This window comes from Myotis yumanensis, unplaced genomic scaffold, assembly GCF_028538775.1.
Source record: "Myotis yumanensis isolate MYYU_CA2020_CCGP unplaced genomic scaffold, mMyoYum1.0.hap1 SCAF_14, whole genome shotgun sequence".
Taxonomy (NCBI): Eukaryota; Metazoa; Chordata; class Mammalia; order Chiroptera; family Vespertilionidae; genus Myotis; species Myotis yumanensis.
Genome location: NW_027223765.1, coordinates 6,987,146 through 7,011,013, shown reverse-complemented (window position 1 = coordinate 7,011,013; position 23,868 = coordinate 6,987,146). Strand labels below are relative to the sequence as shown.

General features: G+C 43.7%; 1 protein-coding gene across 4 annotated transcripts in view; it reads left to right on the top strand.

The window, feature by feature from the left end:
• The first annotated feature begins 9,790 nt into the window (after positions 1-9,790).
• Positions 9,791-23,868, top strand: part of MOBP (myelin associated oligodendrocyte basic protein) — a 31,128-nt gene continuing 17,050 nt past the window's right edge. For 2 of the 4 annotated variants that reach the window (XR_011468123.1, XM_070391558.1), the window contains exons 1-3: positions 9,793-10,632; positions 14,194-14,284; positions 23,511-23,720. Coding sequence is in view for 1 of the 4 variants with exons in the window: in XM_070391558.1 (XP_070247659.1) it covers positions 23,515-23,720 (206 nt within the window). In the remaining 3 variants the exon portion in view is untranslated. Of the gene's footprint in view, positions 10,633-14,193; positions 14,285-23,510; positions 23,721-23,868 lie in introns of all 4 variants that reach the window. The other 2 variants (XR_011468124.1, XR_011468122.1) reach the window with 2 other exon arrangements.

Sequence of the window (23,868 nt, the reverse complement as noted above, 5' to 3'; positions counted from 1 at the left end):
GTTTTCATTGAGAGCCCCACTATTACAGTTGTGTGGGCAATGTATGAGTAACATGTGGCATTAAAGACCACTTTGGGCAAAGGTGGGATATGGTCTTCAGTTGTAGAACCACTGGAGGGGTCACAGCCTCCCCAGCTTTGAGAGGCATCTATTTTCTGTCATCTAGTCAGCTTATCTATAGATTCTGGGAGAGGGTTGTACAAATGTGCAGAAATTCCATAGAATATTGCATAGTGCTCTGTGCATTTCAATTCTATTAAGAATACTAGGGGCTCGGTGCACGAAATTTGTGCACTGGGTTGAGGCGGGGGGGGGGGGGGGGTTGGAGAGTGTCCCTCAGCCCAGCCTGCCCCCTCTCACATACTGGGAGCCCTCAGGCGTTGACCCCATCACCCTCCAATCGCAGGATAGGCCCCTTGCCCAGGCCTGACGCCTCCGCCAGAGGTATCAGGCTTGGACAGGGGACCCCCATCTCCCCCCATCACTGGCTCTGACCCCCGCCCAGGCCTGATCCCTCTGGCCCGGGAATCATGCGTGGGCAGGGGACCCCCATCTCCCTCTGATCGCTTGTTCCACCCCCTGCCCAAGCCTGACGCCTCTGACCCAGGCTTCAGGCCTGGGCAAGGGGACCCTCATATCCCCCCAATCACCGGCTCCGCCCCCCACCCAGGCCTGATGCCTGGGCCAGAGTAGTTGACCCTCATCACCCTCTAATCGCTGATCACCGGATCGGCCCCTTGCCCAGGCCTGAGGCCTCTGGCAGAGGTGTCAGGCCTGGGCAGGGGACCCCCAGCTCCCCGCAGTTGCAGGCTCCGCCCCTGCCCAGGCCGCCAAGGCGTCCAGTCCAGGCAGCAGGGACCTGCAGCTGCAGCTGTAGCGGCGCCCTGATCGTGGGCTCTTCTTTAGGCCCAGGCAAGGGACCCCCAGCTCCCGGGACTGCCAGCTTCGCCGGTGCCCAGTTCCCATCGCTGGCTCCACCCCTACTTCCCACTATCACTGGCCAGGGTGGCAAAGGTGCCCAATTCTCCGATCATGGCTGGGGGCAGGGCAAAGGCGGCCCAGGGCAAAGGCGCCCCCCTACCCCGCTCTTAGCTCCCCCCTGTGTTTCCCATCACTGTCAGTGGCAGGGGGCTTCTTCCTGCTTTCCCTTTCGCCTTCCTGCATTGTGCCTACATATGCAAATTAACCACCATCTTAGTTGGCAGTTAATTTGCATATCGCCCTGATTAGCCAATGAAAAGCATAGCGGTTGTATGCTAATTACCATGTTTCTCTTTTATTAGTGTAGATGGCTCTCTACTGATGTCACAGTGCCACTCAGCCAAGTGAAAACCATTATCTTGAATGAGAATAGAGCAGTTAAGTGGACCCAGGTTTGGAGTAGCTGCAATGATTTACATAGATTTTTTTGTACCCTTGGAAATGGACAAAATGTCCATGTGACTTTGCAGGGCCCCTTGCAGTGGAGCAGAGACAAGGGGGACCCCTCAGCTCAAGCAGCATTAGCTTCATAGGAAGTCTGTCACGGGCTGTGTTTAGGAACAAGTTTGGACAAATCTGCCATGTCCTTCAAAGCTCCAGTGTGTTTGGAGCTCAAACCCATGACAAGTGGTCAGCACACCTGTGGTAATTTCTGGAATCAGGGTGGCTGGAAAGCAGGGGTAGGTGGGGAGAAGGGATGCTGGGTGTAAGGGCCAAGTGAGGGATGGAAAGCTCATTTGTCAGTTTTTTTTGTGGTTAGGGAGGCTGTTCAGAGAAAAAGGAAGAGGAAAACATGGTCAGTTTCATCTAGAGGCGGGGTGGGCAAACTTTTTGACTCGAGGGCCACAATGGGTTCTTAAACTGGACCGGAGGGCCAGAACAAAAGCATGGATGGAGTGTTTGTGTGAACTAATATAAATTCAAAGTAAACATCATTACATAAAAGGGTACGGCCTTTTTTTTTTTTTTAGTTTTATTCATTTCAAGTGGGCTGGATTCGGCCCTCGGGCCGTAGTTTGCCCACGGCTGATCTAGAGTATACATTTTTTGTCATAAATTGACTCCTGCCTGCAATTGCTGAACCCTCCAGGGCAGTGGTTCTCAACCTTCCTAATGCCGCGACCCTTTAATACAGTTCCTCATGTTGTGACGCCAACCATAAAATTATTTTCGTTGCTACTGCATAACTAATTTTGCTACTGTAAACAATATGTAATTATGTTTTCCGATGGTCTTAGGTGACCCCTGTGAAAGGGGTTGCAACCCACAGGTTGAGAACCGCTGCTCCAGGGACTACCCAATCCATTCCCTTACTGCCTCGGATCCCCCTCCAGTCCTGTGTCTTAGTGCCCAATATCTCCAAGCTGGAAACCTTGCTGCATTCCTCTTGGGGTACTTGCCTTCTGGCATTGGCACAACATCAAACAGCCTTTTGTCTTCCATATATAATATAATTTTAAGGATGAGATGTCTGGCAAGGTTATTGTACCCCATGCCAGAAGCCAGGTCCTAGGTTGGGAATTTGTTTACAGATTCCTTACCTGGCTGGGTTAAATTTGCCCTGAGGATCATCCTCTTCACAGCCTTCATGAGAAGTCGTAGACATGAGACTTGTAGACCAAGTAGCCATTGCTGCTACAGGAGCCAACAGACAAAGTAGTTCTTCAAAGTAGTCCCACAAAAGCAGCCCAGCCACCTGGCTGGTCAGTGGCAATTTACATCCTCAAAAGAAGCCTCATGCTGATTTGTGATGCTCGTACCACGTAAACATACATCCTTGCCTGCACACATGCATATGGCAAATTGGCCCTGATCTTCGGGCCTACTCTTATTAGGGTTCCCACAGGGTGGTCTTTTAGGCATACCCTGCCCATTTGCCAGCTCCTTGAACAGAGTCTACTACAACAATAATCGGTCTACCCTAGGTGAAGCTCATATTCCTATCCCCTCACGGTGTGCCATCAAGGCCATTACATAGTTAAGCCTGTAAAGACCAGCTTGCCAAAGGGCTGCTTTGCTCAGCATCTGAATCGAACTATATGTTTGTCAGTATCCAAATAGACAGTCTGAGTTGTGCATGTAGCAGGGTACTAGACCCATCCTTACACCACTTGGCCTCCGGGAGGGGTGGCGTACCTTCTCGGGGACAGACTAAGGACTACCCCTCCATAGGGGTTTCATCTCTTGACAGGGTCTCATGTCACAGGACCCAACAGGGTTTGCAATTACTGTGACAGAGGGCTGGTACTTACTGCAGCTCTCCATTGATAGTTACTGCAACTAGGTTAAAAAAAATAAGGGTTTCCTCCCTAATTTTGTATATATTAAAATTTCTTCATAAAAATAGACTGCCTAGTTATGTTGAACATTGCAATTCGCTGAAATTTACTGAGAGAAAAAATCAAATTAATATCAAGTATTGACATGAAAGTACCATACACTATCACCTCCACAGTAGATTCCTGAAATAGACTTTCAACCAAACCTGGCCAGTGTGGCTCAGTGGTTGAGCATTGACCTGAGGTTAGTCTGATTTTCTGGTCAGGGCATATGCCTGGGTTGCGGGCTGGATCCCCAGTGTGGGGCCTGCAGTGGGCAGCCGGTCAGGATACTCTCATCACTGATGTTTCTCTGTCCCACTCCCTATCTGAAATAAATAAAAAATACATTTTTGAAAAGAGAAAATTGTGCTTGATCATTAATTCAAATCTGTTAACTCAAATGGCCACAGATTACCTAGGATCTGTGATTTTCTCAAGGCATTTTCTTAAACCACCAGATAAAATGGTAGATGCGTGGCTGTTGGTGAGCATAGAATTAAAGGTAGTTCTCTTTTCTGTTAATGTTGGGTCTCTGCTTATTTCCTGTCTCTGTATTGATAGTGGTGCTTAGACTCTGGGCTCCCCATTGCGATGTGCTGACATCTGACCAAGATCCCCTTGACCAACTTTAGTCAGGAGGCCTCTACCTTGGGACGTCTGCCTGTCTTTGTATCATCCCATTTGAACAAGAATCTAGAGTCATTTTAGCAAGAATGCCCCACCCTTGATATCTAATTGAATCCCTCCCCCCCCCCCCCCCCATCCTCTCCACCCCCATAGTGATGTCTGCTCAGTTGGGCCTGACTCAGCAAGAATCCTATCTAGTGGGTTTGGCCAGACCCGCCCCCCCCCCCCCCCCCCCCCCCCACACACACACTCCTGATATTTCCTCTTAGTAATTTTCCGTTCACCAACTCCCTCAACCTGCTCCTGGGCTGTAAAGCCCCACTTGTCCATGTTTGTCTTTGGAACTGAGCCCAGTGTTACGCTGAAGTCTCTCTTTCTCCTGCAGTGGTTCTCAACCTTCTGGCCCTTAAATACAGTTCCTCATGTTGTGACCCAACCATAACATTATTTTCGTTGCTACTTCATAACTGTAATGTTGCTACTGTTACGAATCGTAATGTAAATATCTGATATGCAGGATGGTCTTAGGCGACCCCTGTGAAAGGGTCGTTCGACTGCCAAAGGGGTCGCGACCCACAGGTTGAGAACTGCTGTTTATTGCAACAGCTGAATAAAATCTGTTTTTAACCCTTTAATTTCTGTTCAGCTCTGGTTTTCTTTAACAGTACACTGATCCATTCTTGTTCTGAGTCTCTATTTTTGCTAGAATCTTTGCATTTTGCTACCCTGTGCCCACCCTTTCCTTCTCTAATAGTAATGATACAAGGGGTAAAATCCATGAATTGGGCACAGAAAGTTGAATAGGAGAGGCATGTCACCTTAAGAGTGTTTTTTTTGTGTGTGTTTTTTTAAATCTTCACCCGAGGATATTTTTCCATTGATTTTTAGAGAGAGAGAAAGACAGAAGCATTGATGTGAGAGAAACAAAATCGATTGGTTGCCTCTTGCATGAGCCCAGACCAGGGCCTAGGCCAGGGAGGAGCCTGCAACTGTGGTATGTGCCCTTGACCAGAATAGAACCTGGGATCCTTCGGGCCACAGGCCGAAGCTCTATCCACAGGGCTAAACTGGCTAGGGCAAGAGTGAGTTTTAACACAGCAAGTTGGATAAAGCCCAGTCCCTTAATTAAGGAATATAATGTACATTATTCCACAGGTCATTAGTGGCCAAACACAATTCACAATTTTCACTGGGCAGAGGATAGGGGAGAGGAAGAGGAGAGGGGAGAGGGTCTGTGGAGCTTGGGAACACAGAGGCTTTGTCTGAGCTGCTGGCAGCTCAGATGGTGCTGTATTCTTCTGTTTACCAAAGTTGGGGACTGTAGCTAAAAAGCTGTAAGATCAAGGTCAAAGTCTCGATGGAGACAGATCTGCTCTGAAAGTTAGGATTAAAGGACAAATGAAGACCCATTTAGGTTTGTTTCTTTCAGTTTTGATCAACCAATTCACTATATACCTTGAAATAATTAAATGGTCTTACAGCTATTCATAAAACTCATTTTTTTCCATATTTTTACAGGAAAAAGCATTTTTGTCATGAATCTGAAAATCTTTGGCTTGTTTTTTAAGTCTTTTAAATAAAAAACCAATTTTTACAACACATTGTGACACAAGGTTTTGTTAGATAAATAACAATGCTCTAATTGTGGATGACTTCATGTACATTGAAGCTTTAGGGCAGTGGTTCTCAACCTTCCTAATGCCGTGACCCTTTAATACAGTTCCTCATGTTGTGGTGACCCCCAACCATAAAATTATTTTCGTTGCTACTTCATAAACTGTAATTTTGCTACTGATATGAATCGTGATGTAAATATCTGATATGCAGGATGTATTTTCATTGTTACAAATTGAACATAATTAAAGCATAGTGATTCATTACAAAAACAGTATGTAATTATATGTGTGTTTTCCGATGGTCTTAGTCGACCCCTGTGAAAGGGTCGTTCGACCCCCCCAAAGGGTTCGTGACCCACAGGTTGAGAACCACTGCTTTAGGGTGAAATAATAGAGATGTCCATATCTCGTCAGTCTTTCCTAAGATAACTTCCCTCTATAAATGACCCACTCATTTCATACTTATCTTCACCAATCTCATAACAAGATGTCATACCCTCCAGCCCTTTTTCTGTTTGACTCTCTCTGTACACTCATGTAAAATAGTGTATATTTCACTGTGAATGAGTATGGATTTATTTTTAAAGTAATGAAAATGTCAGGGAATTAGATAGTGGTGATGCTTCTACAACCCTTAAATATATTTTAAAAGCTCTACATTAAAAAAAATATATTTTATTGATTTTTTTTACAGAGAGGAAGGGAGAGGGATAGAGAGTTAGAAACATCAATGAGAGAGAAACATCAATCAGCTGCCTCCTGCACACCCCCCACTGGGGATGTGCCCGCAACCAAGGTGCATGCCCTTGACCAGAATCAAACCTGGGACCCTTCAGTCCGCAGGCCCACCCTCTATCCACTGAGCCAAACCAGTCAGGGCAAAAGCTCTACATCTTATGCCTAAAATTTTGAATTCTATAGTACATATGTGTTATATTACAATAAAACAATTACTGTGTTTTTGGTTAAAAGTGGCAGGTGAACAACACATACTGTTTCTTCCAAAAATATGGAAAAGCGATGCATCCACAATTTTGAGGGAGAATAATTTTCAATCTGGAATTCTATACCCAACAAAGTAATCAAATGTGAGGGTAGAATAAAGCAGCTTTCAGGTATGCAAGAACTAAAACAAAATTCACTTACCACGTGCCCTTTCCAATGATGGCACTAGAGAGAGTACTTCAGAAAATGAGGGAGCAAACAAAAAATGAGAATGACATGGGATCCACGACATAGGTGATCCTTACGGCAAGAAAGTGCAGGGAAGTTTCAGTCCCGCACAGACTTTGAGAGCAACCAGTCCAAAAGTCGAGCCAGAGCACAGATTACGAAGGCAGTAGAAGTAAACAGTTATTTGATAGTTTGGAATATTTGAAAAATTGAGAGGTATTTGACAGGTTTGTTGGAATATTTAAAAAAGTGAGAAATAAAACACTAAGGAAATTAAAATAAATGAAAGCAAAATAGAACAATTATTAACTCCAGGAAAAACAAATTTATACAAAGAAATGAAGTCATAATTGATTACAAAGTTGTGTAGGAAAGATACTTATTGATGATATAAATATTGACAGGTATAATTACATTCAGTGGAGAGGGAGAGAAAGGAGGAGAGTGTAAGAAAATTAAACCCTCAATCGGGAGCCAATAGTCTATAGTAAGTAGGCATATATGTAGCTGTTTGTATGGATTTTTAACAGTATGGAAATGAATAGAGAAAAATAGCTAAAATTTGTTGAACGTGTTGCCTTTGGTGAGTGGGGTTATGGAGTGGGATGAAGTGCAAAAGGGGCTATTGTTTCTCCTCATAAGCCTTTTAATGTATTATAACTTTGTGCAAATATTATTTTGATAAATACTCATCAAAATAAATTTAAAAAGTAGTTACAGTAACTGATGTATTCGTTTGCTAGGGCTGCCATTACATAGTACCACCTAGTATCACTGAGTGGCTTAAACAGCAGTTCTCCAGGCTGGAAGTCCAAGCAGAAGATGTCAGCAGGTTGGTTCCTCTGGAGTGCTGGAGAGAAGGTATGTCCCAGATGACTCTCGTTGGCTTGTAAATGACCATCGTCTCCATATGTCTTCACATTGACTCCCCTCCATGAATGTCTCTGTGTCCAATGTCTTCTTTTTAAAAAAAAAAAATATTTTATTGATTTCACAGAGGAAGGGAGAGGGAGAGAGAGAGAAAAACATCAGTGATGAGAGAGAATCACTGATTGGCTGCCTTCTGCACACTCCCTACCGGGGATCAAGCCTGCAACCCAGGCATGTGCCCTTGGATGGAATCGAACCTGAGACCCTTCAGTCCGCAGGCCGATGCTCTATCCACTGATCCAAGCCGGCTAGGGCCAATGTCTTCTTTTTTATAAGACATCAGTGACCCACCCTAACAACCTCATTTTCACTTGATTACCTTTGAAAAGACCCATTTCTAAGTAAGGTCTGGGAGTTAGGTCTGCAGCCTGTGAACTTGGAGGGGGCACAATTCAGACCATAACATAGGGGATTGTCAGTGGCAGCCAAAGTTTCTGTGGAGAAATTACCTGTAATGTTAGCAAGCCATTTAATTTTGGCCACGAATCCACTTGAAGTTCTAGGAGGTGGTGCCCTCTGTGGAACACAAAGCTGCCATTCAAAGAAGTGCCCCTGACTTAAGTGTGGGTCCTACACTATCTTTCTGGGACTGTAACACCACCGCGTGAAGGGCAAACACCAAACTTTAAATAGGAGCAAAGAGAGATGGCGTAACAAGTGTTCTGTGGGAACTCCATACTTTGGTTGCATAAATTGTGCATCACTCCAGATATCATGGAGTAGAAGATCAAAGACAGGACTTCACAAAATTTGCCAGTAAGGACCTTTGTTGGAAAGGTTTGAGAAGCAGAGGAGTCCTTTAGGGAAGAGGTTATCTCTATAATCTACCCACTCTATCTTGCACTTTTGAAATAACCTGAATTCACCAGAGAGAAAGGGGGTGGAGGAGGAGAAGAGGGTACAGGGGATAAATGGTGATGGAAGGGGATTTTACTTGGGTTGGTAAACACAGTACAATATATAGATGCTGCATTATGGAATTGTACACCTGAAGCCTATATAGTTTATTAGTCAGTGTTACCCTAATAAATTCAATTATAAAATAAAATGCAAAAGAAAAGCCTGAAAAATAAATGAAGTGCAAAAAAAAGCCTATTTAGACAACATCTCCAGTTGTTTTCTAAGTAGGAAATGTGTTCTTACAACTGTTTCGCAAGCTTCTTTAGGGCCGGACCACAATAGCTAACTGATGTAGCACTGTGTGCCAGGCACAGTTCCAACCAGTGTGACATCGTAACCGGCTTAGTGACTGTCCCTGAGTCCTCCAGAGCCCGTGCTCTGAGCCACCTTGTCCTGCTCCCGAGCCCTCACGCACATCCATGCAGTACAGGCAAAGTGGTGGCCTCAGCAGGAGTGAACCAACCAGCAGTTGTATGTACCTCGTTACACACATCAAGAGTGTTTAAGTGGCCATGAAGTTAGTGTGCAATGAGATTTATATGGTATGTTTTCAGTCTTGTTGGATCGCCTCCTCAAGGTCCCCTAGGATGATTCTTTTCGCATTATTGTGACAAGAGCCTGGAAAGAAACTTTATGACAGTGTTGACATGTAAATCTCACTCTCATGCAAGGAGTTGTGGGAATTCAAGAGGCAAAGCTACTGTTGGTTGGATTAGTTTCAGAAATATCCTTTCACCTTTCAAATCTTTAGTATGTAGTTCTCCACATAGAATGAAATTTAGCAAAAGCACTGGTTGTAGGATTCATGACATTTATTTTATTTATTTTTATTTCAGAGAAGAAGGGAGAGGGAGAGAGAGATTAAACATGAATGATGAGAATCATGAATCAGCTGCCTCCTGCATGCCCCTACTAGGGTTCCAGCCTGCAATCCAGGCATGTGCCCTGACGGGAATCGAACCTGGGACTCCTCAGTCCCCAGGTCCATGCTCTATCCATTGAGCCAAACCAGGTAGGGTGGATCCGTGACATTTAACCGAGGCACAGTTACAGGATTCAATGGCGTAACCCCCAAACTCCAGGAAAATGATAAGAAAATGCCATGTCCAAGACTGAAGTCAATATTATGGGGTGTTATGTTAATTAAATGAGATTCTTAATTTACAGAAATCATCTACCATAGATTTTTTAAAAAGTTTTCATGAATTTGAATGTAAATGGTAATTGTTATAGAATTGTCCAGATCTAATCTCAGTAGTAACTACACTGAGGTACTCTTGCTAAATGGTGCGAGGGCATACATGTATGGATGCTAATCTTGGATGTGTGTATATATGCATGTTTGTGTATGTAGGGAGTGTTAGGGAGGGTGCGTGTTTACTCTGAGTAGAGTGTGGAAAGAGATTCCAAAGGCAGGGATTTGTCAGTGTGATTCCAACTCTGTTCGTCGCTTGTGGGTTTGGCTTGTGGCATGTGCGGTGAGGTATAGGGCGGTGGGAGCTGGGATGATTGCTGTGGTGGTTGCCACGTTGGCAGAAGCATGTGTGGTTTGGTGGAGTGAGTTGGTGTGTGGTTTGATTTGGGGAAAGTGAGTATGGAGAGAGCCTCGGTGAGGGCGTTGGAATGGGGTGTTATGTGGGATGTGAGAGGTGGGAGACTGGGATATGGGAGAGGGGGGCTGACGTGTAGATATGTTTGTGACTGTGTGTATGTGTGTGTTTGTGTGTAATGTGGTTGTAACTTAGCTTTTGTTTAGATTTTCTTTTGCCCTTTGTTTCAGTCTTTGTTTTTGTCTTTGTTTGGCCTCTGTGTTGTCTTTGTTTCACTCTTTGTTTAAACTTTCTTTGGCTTTTGTTTGCTCTTTCTTTAGCCTTTTGTTGAAACTTTGTGTGGCCTTTTTGTAGTCTTTGTGTAGCTTTTGTTTTTTAGTGAATCTTGGCTGAGAACCCATCAAAAACACCTTGTGTAATGAAAAACCCGGATATATAATCCCTCCCTATATATTCCGCATGCATTGAGTAGCCTCACCCTCTCAGGCGCCTGGTACACACGAGGAACCTGTTTCACACAACTGCTACTTGAAGGTAAGGGGGTTCCGTTGGTTTTCATCTCACTTCATGTTGTACTCGTCTCCAGTGGCGAGTGCGCATTTGTGTGTCGGCCGTTTCACTGTGCCCCAGGGGAAACCTGGCATAGCTGCCAGGAGTGGGAGGGCATTAAAGGAGGGAGAACGCAAGCACAGAGGACACCGAGGCTGTTCTGATGTGGGCAGAGGGCCCTCCTGGAATGTTCTGGCAAATGCCTGGAAATTGTCTGAGCCTGGGAAAGGGCTCTGGACCCTAACTCAGATTCCTGTCTAAAGCCCCCTGTTCCTGGAGCTAGACCAACAGCACTATTGGCTGCTTCTTTTTCTCTCCTTTTATAATTTATCATGATTTGAAATGAGTTTTCCTTATCTAAGAACAACGCTTTCCTTCATACAGCCGGGTTTATGTGTGTGTGTGTGTGGTGGGGGATGGACAGCAAAGCCCCAATCGTGGAAGAATGTTTGTCCCTAGAAAACTTGAATGGAAAGACATCCGTGCTTTGTCTTGAACAGAATTTCAGAAATCACAGAGGTGTTTCTTTTTATTTTCAGTTTTGTGGTTGATAGAAAAAGGAAAGAAAAGATTATGTGTCAGGGGAATAAAGTTATGAACTTGGCTAAAGTTCTAGGAAAAACATGGGGAAAACAATTTTTAATGCTACATGAATAAATCCGGGAGGCAAAAAACAGACTATTGTCAGATGTGCAGTGATGCTTTTTATGTTTATTCAGAAGAGCAGGAGAATTCCTTGGTGAGTGGATTACAAAAATTATTTCATGTTTACAGAAAAATCACAAGCAGTACAAAAATTCAGGTTACTCAAATGCTGACAGGTTACTACATTTGCTTTATTATGCTTTCTTTCTCTGTATACGCATATATATATTATTTTTTTCTGAGCCATTTGAAATTAAATTACAGACATGATCAAAATAAAAAAATTAACATGGAGAAAATACTATTATCTACTCTGCAGACAACTAGATTTCACCAGTTATCCCAGAAATCAGTCCAGGATCATGCTTCCCCTTTAGTGGCCATGTCCTTTGGTCTCCATTACTTTGGAACAGTACCCAAGGCAGTCATTCTCTTTCATGCCTCGACTAGTTATTATTTTGAGGAGTTATTATTATTATTATTATTATTATTATTATTTTGATAATCCTCACCTGAGGATTTTAGAGAGAGTGGAAGACATTGATATGAGAGAGACACACTGACTGGTTGTCTCCCTCACGTACCCTGACTACCAGGGCTGGGGTCAAATCTACAACCCACGTAGGTACCTTCCTTTGACCAGGAATCAAACCCGGACCCTCACGTGGACCCCTGGGGTGCACGGGCCAATGCTCTACACTGGCCAGGGTTAGGAGTTATTTTGTTAAATGTCCCTCACTTGGGGTTTGGTCTGATGTTTTCTCATGATTAGGTCCAGGTTATGAAGTTTGGAAGGACTATGCTTGCATTATAGATCACACATATCCAAATTCACACTTAAATCCGATTGTACAAATTTTTAATTCAAGATGTTGTTTATCTAGTGGTTACTAGGATTTTAAATGAGTACCTAAAATTACAAGAAAGTGAAAAAAATTAAAAACCCAGGACTTTTTTCTGATAATTTCCAATATTCACCAAAGTGTGTAAGCGCTGTCCCTTACTTATAAATGGTAATTACAATGATGTGTACATGAACTTGATAGGTGTATGGTGAGGTATTTAATCTAGATTCTTTGTGTGTGTTGGATTCATGTCTGCTACTTTATGAATATGAGTGTCATAAATGTGATCATTTCTTTCTAAGCAAAACCATCTGCTGAAAACAGATACAGTTCGATAAGAGCTGTCCTGACGAGCCGCTCCAGGCTCGCTGGCCGCCTTCAGCACATTGACAGGGTGTCTGGTAAAAGGAACTTTCATTTGTTTGCTCGTAAGTGGGAAAACTGTTTGGAGGTGGCTGGCAGTTTTATTATTCTTAAAATAGATTCTTTAGATACACAAATATAAAGCATCCTCCCCCCTCAAAAACTCTGATGTTATCATTAATCTGAGTGAGGGGGAGTTGATTAATTTGTTATATGATCTTTGTAGTTAAGTGAATGTATTATGGCTTTCACAGGACTATTCCCTGGATTAGGTAGATAAATATTTTTTTTCTAAATATGAAATTAGGTTAGAACTTTGGGATTCTGCACATGGTGCTATTTAATGTCGAGGAACCCAGCTTTTGAGAAAATGTAGCATTAGCCGTTATAATTGTCTTATCTGAGCTGTAAAAGTCATCCTGGAGTTGGAGAAAGTGTTTTCTACTTGAAGGATTATGTGTTCCTGTGATGAGCCATCCTGGGGTGGAAAATAAGGGCCTCCTCACACTTAGTCAAAAAAATTGGGGTCAGGACATGGAAGGCTTGAAGGCCAGGAGAGTCTTGTGGCTGGGAGTTGAGTTGCTTTCCACAGTCTGACGACTGCCAACCGGAGGACTAGGTACCATCGCATGGACTCCAGGAGTGATGTCTTGCATGGCTGTGAAGGCCATCTGGATTCTGGTGCTGCTGTTACAATGCATTAGGTAAACCCTGGTGTTAGGTGTGGTTAAGGGACCAATATATTTTAAAATGTACCTGGGATTTTGTTTTTGTTTAGGTTTGGTGAGGCCAGCAAATCAGATGACTGCCATTGAAAAGATAGTTTGTTACCCTGGCTGGTGTGGCTCCTGTGCACCGAAAGGTTGCCGGTTCTATGGTTCGATTCCAGGTCAGGGCCCAGGTTGCACACTCAATCCCTGGTAGGGAGTGTGCAGGAGGCAGCCAATAGATGTTTCACTCTCATATTGATGTTTCTCTAAACTCTCTCTCAAAAAAAAATTTTTTTTTTTTAAATGAAAAGTTAGTTTGTTACTCACAGTTCCCAAGAGGAGAGGGCATGCCAGATCATGGAGGGCTAGATGGGGAAGCACTAGAGTCTGCCAGGAGCCAGAAGGGGCTAGGAAGGCATGAGCAAGACACTTTATTGTACCTTTGTACAGGTATGAATGAGCCAGGCAGGGTAATCAGGTTTAGGATGGGCAAGTTTAAATAAGTTCAATGGGGGACTCGAGTGTAGAGTTGACCTGAGTCATCTGGTACTTGGCCCTGGGATGATTAGGATATAGGAATTTTGGCTCAATCTGTGACAGTTTGATAAAAAAATAAAAATGGTAGTTGGTGTGCTTAGGCTCTGGATTGGTTGGTTTGCATATAAAAGGCACTCTGAACAGGGGAGTCCTTTGCTGTATCTAGAATTAATTAGCCTTGAGGGGCAATCTTTCTAGGAACTGCAAGGCCCCAGATGCCAGAGCATCAAGATACAGGAAATAGAAGAATATAGCTAATCCCTAGTTAGGGTCCACATGTGGCATGAATGGACATAGGGGAAAGAGAGCAGCGTTTAGACTCTGGAGCAACAGCATTTAAAAGTCAGGAATCTGATGCAGAATGTGAGAGTGAAGCTTTGTGCACAACGCACTCGAATTAACTACAACCTAAGTAACCAGAACACATTCTGCTGCTTCACTTTTAGGAAAAGAAAAAAAAAGAAGAAGCAGCAAATGATACCAAGACAAGCTCATAACAGAGACCTAATCACCAGATGTGTACGGATGAAAATACAGGTACCAGTGAATCTCTTACACTCTTTGGGACCTGACCTAGATTGCTAATAATGATCACTAGTTCAGAAAGTTCAAGTAGAATGCAGAATCAGCAAAAAACTGAACAATCCAATTTTTAATAAGAGTTAAACACTTTTAAAAACTATTCCAGGTGCTTCATAGTATTCTAGGTTTGGGGAGTAGAAATTTTGGGGGGGAAACCCTATGTCTGTGCATCAAGACACTATGACCTAAGCCACCATTTGTCTACCTTTGTCAAACCCATGTACTGTACACTCTGCTTCATCCATTCATTGGCACACTGTGGAGCTTGCCAATACTTGAAACTACCTCCTCTGTAATTCAAGTAGTGCAAACATCTAGGGTCTCATTCATGACCTTCCTTTCTTTCAACTTACTATGTTAGGCACCCTACTAAACTGGGAATCCACTCACTTCCTAGCTTCCACGACTCTTTTCCCCTTCATTCCCAAACTCTGGCCCTCCACAAATCCTCTAATCCAATTTCTGTTTTAAACATTCCATGGCAACAATTCTTGCTAAAGTCACCAATTACTTTCATGTCTCTTAATCTAATGTACTCTTTATATCCTCATATCACACCACAGTGTCTCAGAATCTTCCTACAAAGTTGACTACTTCCTCTTTTGAAATACTCCTTCCCTTTGGCTACCGTGCTCATCTGTCCCAGTGTCCCTCCTTCCTCTCCGACTTTTCTCTTTATTCCTTGCCAATCACTCCTCCTCCACCTAGCTTGTAAATGTGGGGGTGTCCTACAGCACAGTTATACGCTCTTCTCACCCAGCATTCTGCCACCAAGGCAATTCCATCCATCAAGGCTTCATTGCCACCTACACTCCAACCACTCTCAGATTCTATCTCCCGCCCGGACGTCTCCTCTGAACTTTCCACTTGATGTCTCCATCTAGATGCCCCTCTAACGCCTCCACTCCGCTGCATCTAAAACTGAACTCATGATTGTGCTTCTTCCCCCAAACCTTCTCCTCCAGCAGATGCTTCCACTGCCCACCTGGTCACTCAAACTATATACCTTGGAGTCCCCCTTGACTCCTCCTCTGGTTTTTTTTGAATAGATGGATAATTTCAATACAACATAGTAAATATAAAGATGGAGGTATATAAATTACAAGGATAAGTGGCATTTTATCCAACCGAGGAAGTCTACAAATGTAACTGCCATTGGATGACTCAGATAATGGCCTTGGACACAAAATAACGAAAGGGGTGGTCAGCAATCCAGTGCATATCTTAGCTTGTCTCTGGCCTGGTCTCTTCATCTCCCTGAGACTGATGCCCTTGGAAAACCCAAGGCAAAGTAATCAACCAGCCCAGCAGGTAATCCAGGTTCTTTCCCTTCGTCCCCTGCCCAGACTATAGGCCACACTGACACTTAGGTTTTTCTGTAAACAAATGCAAATCTGGATGACTGCTTGCCTCTCCTTTATCCAGGAAAAATTACCAGAGAGGATTTGTTTACTTATGTGGGAGTACATTCAAAACCCCATCATTTTCATATTTTTAAAATCACAAACAGATTAAGAAAGACAAATGATTATAAAACTAAGCACACATTGAAAAAATAATATTGTCTACGGAGAGAGCACTTACGTTAAAACTTTAATTCTTAAAATAACCATGCTGAGAATCTAGCCAAAGCCACCTGAGTTCTACATAACACCCCAGAGGATTGTAAAGATACTCAATTCAAAGGGTGGAAGGCACAGCAGAGCCCTGGGGATTCAGACAGGAGCCCTTCTCTCAAAGAGTTCAAGCTGGGATCCCAGACATGCAGCCACACTCTTCCAGTGGGGCATGCCCACCAGTGGAAGTATATGCAAAAGTCACAGAGACAGCCCCAAAGTGGGTGCATCCTTTAATGAGGTGAGACCTCAGCTGGGTTGTTGAGGATGAATAGACGTTCACCACACAAGCAGGATGTTTCTGACCTATAACAGAGAGGGGTGATTGTGAGAGATAAAGGGGCAAGGTGGACAGGAGGCGTCTTAGTGCTATGTTCACTAAGAAGCAAGACTTTGCTCTGTAACTGGGGAGAGCCTCTGAAATTTTTGAGGAGGGGAAATGACAAACAAGGAGACAAATCATACCTTTGGTTCCATTTCCTGGACCCATTTACCCCATAAAAAATATTTGGAAGTATTTATCCACATACCATTCTAGTGCAAATTCACATTCCATAAGGTAAAAAACAATGTATTGTATAATTTTAGATGTAACAAAAACAATGTCATTAAAATTGCATTCAGAAAATTACTTCTTACATGTTTATCTGGCTTCACTATAATGAGCAAGGTTTTTATTCCTAAAAGATTTGCCAAATATATTGGCTGTGTGCGAAGGATACCCACCTGGGGTCACACGTATTCCCTTTCTAGAAAGCCCGAGTCAGGCAGTGTTTGTTCAGTCAGAACGGTCTTTTACACAAGTCTGTGAGAGAGCTGACTGAGCAGTGTGGTCCTTGCACAGCTTTAATTTATCCTTGTTGCCGGAGCCAAAGAAAGCAGTGAGGGTGTTGTTTTGTCTCCCAAGTAGGTTGTCAACCCCAAGACAGTCAGGATCCTATTTTCACAGCCCCCGCAGGTCCTCAAATCAGTTTTGGGTTTTGACAAGATGCTGCTCTCTGGGGAAAAGCACTCTGATTCAGAATAAACGCCTGTATGGCGTTTCCTTACCTGAAACTGGCTTCCAAACAATAATCTGTTCAACATTCATTGTACTAATTTGTAAACATTTTGGTTGCCAAGGATACAAATGGATAAACAAGGACAAATGGATAAAGATATCCTTAGAGACAGCATGTGGTAGTTGCAAAGTTTACTTCCTAGATGTGTTTTTAAAAAAAAAAAAAAATTTTATTGATTTTAGAGAGGAAAGGTGAGGGGGAGAAAGAAACATCAATGATGAGAGAGAATCATTGATTGGCCGCCTCCCGCATGCCCCCCACTGGGGATCGGGCCCGCAACCCAGGCATGTGCCCTTGGCTGGAATCGAACCCGGGACCGCTCAGTCCGCAGGCCGACCCTCCATCCATTGAGCCAAACCAGCCAGGGCCTAGATGTGTTTTTGCTGCTGCGGACTGATCCACACGGCAGCCATTGTCTTTCACTGTGTACATCTGCACTTGGAGGAAAGCATTAGCTCCTGGCCTGAGAGAGTTTGCAAGGTGTTGGATCTGTTACAGGTTCTGATGGAGGTGGTGGAGGTAGAATGAATTTGCTTTGCGGTGATTGTGTTTTTCATAGCAGAGGAGTTGGGGCTGAGCAGCCTTCGGAAGGATGTGGTAGGTGGAGGAAACCTAGGCATGAAGGGAAACTTTTGAACCCCTAATTTTTATTCCAAAAATAGCTCCTGGTCAGAGCATCCGTGTGCACTCCTCACTTGCTGGAAGTCGGAGGCATCCTTCTGGCAGCCCAGGGCTTACAGCCTGGATGGTTCATTGAACCCAGCTCAGCCCAGTCCTTGTTAGCTGAATGCTGCTAACCACCCCCCCCACCCCCACTCCCCGACACACTGATTGGCAGACTTTTCCCTGTTCTTTGCTAATGTCATCCCCTCTTTTTTGGGCCAGTTGGAGTGGGCACGAATTGACATTTCTTTGCTTTTATTTCTCTTTCTTTTAATCTTACAGACTTAAGCCTATTGGTATATGATAACTGGCTTTTATAGATTCATCTTTTTCTATTATTTGCCTGTTTTTTAAAAAAAATATACTTTTTTTCTGTAAACATTCTGGTTATTAGCACTTTATGTTTTTATGTGTTCATATATTACCTTCTCTACTGGTACAGCTCTTTTAACTTTCAGCTTTGTAGTATCTTTTGTTCTATTAAATCATCTTTGATTTGCTTCTCTCCTCTTCATGTCTACTGTTAGAAACCGCATAGTGTCAAGATTAGAAATAGTGATCAGTCTGCCTTGGTTGAGATTTTGCGGCCCCCACTTACTAGCTCTATGTCTTCAGCTTTCTCATGTGCAAAAACGGGGCTATTGTGAGGTTGTGAGGATGAAATGAATTGAATATGTGAAGTCTTTGAAATGTGTCTGGTTTGTATCTCCTGACATGTATTTGCTGTTATTCTAATTGGAGTCTTTGATCTATTCTCATTTTTGTCTCTCTTTTGAGTAGTTCATCTATTTTCCATTACAAAATACCCCCTTGGAGAAATCCTGTTTGTTCTTCTTTCCTGCCTGCCATTAATCCACCTGCAAGCCCTGTCCATTGTTGGTCTTCCTGCCTAGCTCCTTGCTCATGTTATACTCTGGTCCTTAGCAATTTTGAGGCCTAGGCCAATGTTCCTACTGCAGACCAGTCATCAGCACTAGATCCTCATAAGCATCACAGCTTTAATATATTTGACACAAAGTAGATGCTCAGTTAATATTTGTTGAATAAATGAATGTCCCACTATGCCCTCACTCCCCTTCCCCTATCTCCTCCATCTCAGTAAACTGCTCTATTAGGCATTTGCTCAGGCCGAAAGCCTGGCTGTCTTCCTTGCCCTGCCCTTTCCAATGGACTCTACATCCAATCCATCCTTAAGTCTTACTTCCAAGATCCACCTTCACTGCTACTGCCCTAGGTGAATTTCCTATCCTCCCTCACTGGTCTTCTCACTTCCCCTTCTGCCTCCTGATCTCCAGTGCCAGAAGCCCGAGTGATCTTCCCGGAACATGAATAGGAAGATTGACCTCCTCTGGTCAAGACCTTTCCGTGTCTTCCCATTCTTCCTATTCATTAGCTCACCATCAAGGCCCTGGGCTGTCTGGCCCACATGATATTCAGCCGCGCCCTCTTCTGTGGTTTCCTCAGCACGTCAAGTCTCAGGGCCTTCTGTCTGCAACTCTCTCCTCCCCTGCACTGGGTGGTTCCCACGTATCCTTTAGGTCTCAAGTTAAATGTTTCTTCTTCAGGAATCCTCCCCTAGCCCCTCAGCCTAAATTTATTTCACTGCTACACTCACTCCTAGCACCCAGGAGTTTAATCACACTTCAGTTAGACATTGACTACCTTGTTCATAATATGATCTGTTAGAGTCCCCTTCACTGTACCCCAAGCTCCGTGAGTACAGGCACCTACTTTGTCTTATTCACAATTGGCACTTAGTAGGCACTCAATAGTATTTGAATGAATGGCTGAGTGTTACTATTGCATTTACCTTCCGTCTTTTTCTGTGTATATTTTTTGCATATGTCACCTGGCCTCCACTGTCAGTGGGTCCACCGTGGTCACAACTGTCTTAATAGCTCCCACCAACAATTCAGAGAGTCTTTGCCAGCCTGAAAATTAGGCCTAAGATTGCTCGAAGTCTCCAGAGCATCAGTGTCTCATCTATTCAAGTCAGGGTCTCAGTGTGTGTCTCTCTCCTGCCAAGGCCACCCTGGCTTCTGTCCTAGACTCTGATGAGAGGGCTACCTCTGGAGGTGTCTGAGGAAGCTGGGAGCCCTCTTGATGTGGCCAGCCTCTGACTCTCAACTGGCTGCAGCTAGACCCTGGAGTTGATGACATACAAGGAATAGTCTAGCCCTAGCTGGATTAGCTCGGTGGATAGAGCATTGGCCTGCGGACTGAAGGGTCCCAGGTTTGATTCTGGTCAACGGCACATGCCTGGGTTGCAAGCTCAATCCCCAGTAGGTGGTGTGCAGGAGGCAGCCAATCAGTGATTCTCTCTCATCATTGATGTTTCCAACTCTCTTCCCTCTCCTTTCCTCTCTGAAATCGATAAAAAAATATATTAAAAATAAGAAATAGTCTAGCTTCCTTCTGCCTTCACTTGATATTACAGAAATATTTCCTTATGTCAGCATAATCTCTTCATAAGCATCTTTAAAAATGGCTGCCTAATATTCAATTGTTCTTCAAATAGCTACCTAATATTTCATAATTCATCAAGTATAAGAATATTAATAATTACATAAAATCAAAGCCTTACTGCTTACATTGTGTTTTTATAAAAATGCTAGGATTCCCTTGCCCATATTCTCGCCTTTAATAAGCTAGTCTGTTTTTAAGAAATATATAGAGTTACGAATGCTTCACTCTTTCTGTTCTGGCAGTTTCTTGAAAGTCCATCCCCTGATTCTGTGTAATATGCAAAATTAAGTCTGTTTGTTTTTTTAAAATCACGTGTCCCAGCTGCCTCCCTATGCTTACCAGTCAGTAAAATTCCATTTACTATTTTCACCCATATTCATGCATTATTACTGTAACTATATTTCTGTCTCCTCTCAGAAAATGAAAGGTTAACTGCTTTTATTGCTCTCAAGGGCTTTGATTTTCAGAGAATAAATATTACATTGTGAAATGGAGGCAAGATCTAATAGAAATTCATTAAAAATTTATAAATATTTTAAGCACTTGAAGTTAATTCTTCATGTTTTGAAGTAATAGTGCTTTTAATGCTAGACATTTCATCTTGTTCTAGGAAAATGCCAATTTCTGGTTACTTCCATCTTTTCCTTACAATTATTCCCAACCACTTGAAGGCAGAGAGGGTGGCCGTGTGGTTTCAGTGAGAAGTGATAGCCATGTATAGGGAGGAGTTGGGGAAAGGGAAGGAAAGGCCTGGGAAGGAGCATGGCCTTTTTCACTCAAGCCTTTTCCACCTGGTGAGTTTGTGGAAGAATTCTGTGTACTGTGGAGCACATTCATGGGGGAGAGAGAAACTGAAGGAGGCAGACAGCTATGTTCTCGCTTTTCTTCAGATGAAACCTCAAGATCAGGGAGAGGTGTGGTATGGTGTAGAAATGTCCAGACAGATTTGGAAGTATGTGTGGTGGGTCCTACTGACACACTTCAACAGGAATAGTGGGGGCAGATTGCAGGCCCTTGGAGGAATCCTGCCCTCATTCCCTGAGGGAGTACACAGCTTTTTGGGGGGCTGGGAGGAGCTGTCTAGGCCAATGGCCCCAAGAAAGGGCTCTTGATTCCCCAGATGTAGTGCATGGCATGCGTGGGACCCGGAAGTTACCTGGAGTGGAGGTGTAGGGGCTGAGAGGACAGCTGGATCACAATAGGAGGCTGCTGAGTAGGGACCAGTGGCTTTGGTGGGGTCAAGTGGTAAGTGGTAATGTGTCATTCATGCCAGGGGCCAGGTGAGACCACACAGATACCCTGTGGCAGAGTCTAGCAGAAGAGGACATGACCTAGACCAGCCACCCCTTCCTCCTTGCCATGAGGACTTTCAGGTTCCCTATACTCTTGTCCACTTTGAGAAGGAATTGTCTCATGTAAAGGTGTACAGTGTTCAAGAGTCCAGGTGGGAACAGCAGCTCCACTGTCACCACGAATTCGGGCTCCTCCAGGCTTTGTGCTCCACCCTGAGGCTTCATCTTCACGGTTGAGCCACCATCCAAGGTGGCTTATGTGCCCAAGAATAGATGGCTACACTGTAGTTTTTGCATACTTTTATCTTCGCTAGATAACCCCAAATTGTTTCCAAAAATGCACATTTTTTTTCAAGCACATGTGGAACGTGGAACAATACTGAATATATACTAGGACATTATGAAGAAAATCTCAACAAATATCAAAGAGTCATGATCATATACACTCCTCTCTGACTAAAATGCATTAGAATTAGAAGTCAAAATAAAATTAATTCCATACACTTGGAAATTTTATAACAGATTTTTAAAGAGAATTGATGAATCAAAGAACTCATCCATATTTAAAATGAAGTGAAAAATGATTTATGTTAATACTTGTGGTATGCAATTAAAGTTGTATTTAATGGAAAAGTTACAGTCATAAATGCCTATGCGAGAAGCATTTGATTCAAGAATAGAGAAATAGAACAAGAGCATAAAAGAAAAGAAAACTGAAAAGAAATAATAAATGCATACAGAAGTTCATGAACTAGAAAAAAAAATGAGCAAAGATAAGCTAGAAAACCAGGAGTTTGCTTCTGAAAAGAATATAAAGGAGATGACTTCTGGCAAGATTAATCAAGAAAAACGAGAGAAGATGAAAATATATAAACTATTAAGGGGGCTGTAACTATATGTGCTCTGAGAATTGAACCGTGACCTCCTGGTTCACAGGTTGACATTCAACAACTGAGCCACACCAGCTGGGCAGAATTTTTATTATTTCCATTCATCCAAAATATTTTATTTTCAACAGTGAGTGTAGATTTTAAAACCTGCTAAGGCCAGGTGGTGGAGGAACAGAGGGAAGCACCTGTCTGTCATTCTCCCTTCAGGATCCTCTCTGCGTTTACATTCTAGTTCCCCACTGTGAGCTTTCTTGCTTGCTGGGGAAGTCCTTGCTGCATATGCATACTGTGTGAGGTCTCCAAATGCCGTTCTCTACCTTTCCTTCTTCATTGAGCTCTTTCCCCAACTTCCAGTCTTTTTCAGCCCAGGACCCATGCACATCTATGGAGACTATCCCTTCTCTGGGCCCATCTCAATCCCCCAAAGTCCAATCTGGGTCCAGCGCCTGGCCCCCTGCTGCTGGGAGAGAAGGGCTGAGCACAGGGAGCACAGATAGTGCTGGGCCTGGTCAAAGGGCACAGATTTTGGAGTCAGAGAGGCATGGGTTCAAATCCTCTGTCTGCCTCTTACAGGTTTATGAACTTGGTCATGTTTCTTAGCTTCTCTCATCTTTAGTTTGTTGACAATGCCATATGTTATAACAATGAGGTGACGTATATAAAGCAACCACCATACACTAGGTGCTCAGTAATGTTTGGCTTTGTAATATCTTTTTCTGCCCTAACCGGTTTGGCTCAGTGGATAGAGCGACGGCCTGCGGACTGAAGGGTCCCAGGTTCGATTCCAGTCAAGGGCATGTACTTTGGTTGCAGGCACATCCCCAGTAGGGGGTGTGCAGGAGGCAGCTGATCGATGTTTCTAACTCTGTATTCCTCTCCCTTCCTCTCTGTAAAAAAATCAATAAAATATATTTTTTAAAAATTAAAAAAAAATCTTTTTCTATCTTAAATGGATCATTAAACATGGGAAAAAGAGTCCATTTCCAGAAAACAAAAAATACACAAAAATTAATCAAACCTTAATTTAGTTGTTCTCCATACTTGGGTAGGAACTTGCTATTTCAGGTTTTTGTTGCATAAGACAGCTCTGGGAGTAGCAGGGGGTGCGTTCCCTGAGTAGAGCACTCTCTCACCTGACCTGCTGTTTCTGTCTCCCCACCTTCCCCCCTCTCCCCCGCATGGATGACTTCCAGTGAGATGAGTCAGAAAACGAGTAAGGAGGGTCCCAGACTCTCCAAGAACCAGAAGTTTTCTGAGCAGTTCAGCATACGTTGCTGCCCGCCATTCACCTTCCTCAACTCCAAACGTGAGATTGTGGATCGGAAGTACAGCATCTGCAAAAGTGGCTGCTTCTACCAGAAGAAAGAAGAGGACTGGATCTGCTGTGCCTGCCAGAGGACCAGGTAAGGGGTCAGCACCTGGGCTGGGCATTGGCCTGTTATCTCTCAGCTCCAAGCCCCCCCGCCCCCCACCTCCGTACCCCTACCTTTCTACTCTACTCTGTGATGCTAGGGCTGGGACTCTGCAAGCGGCTCTTCCCCCAGTCCCCTG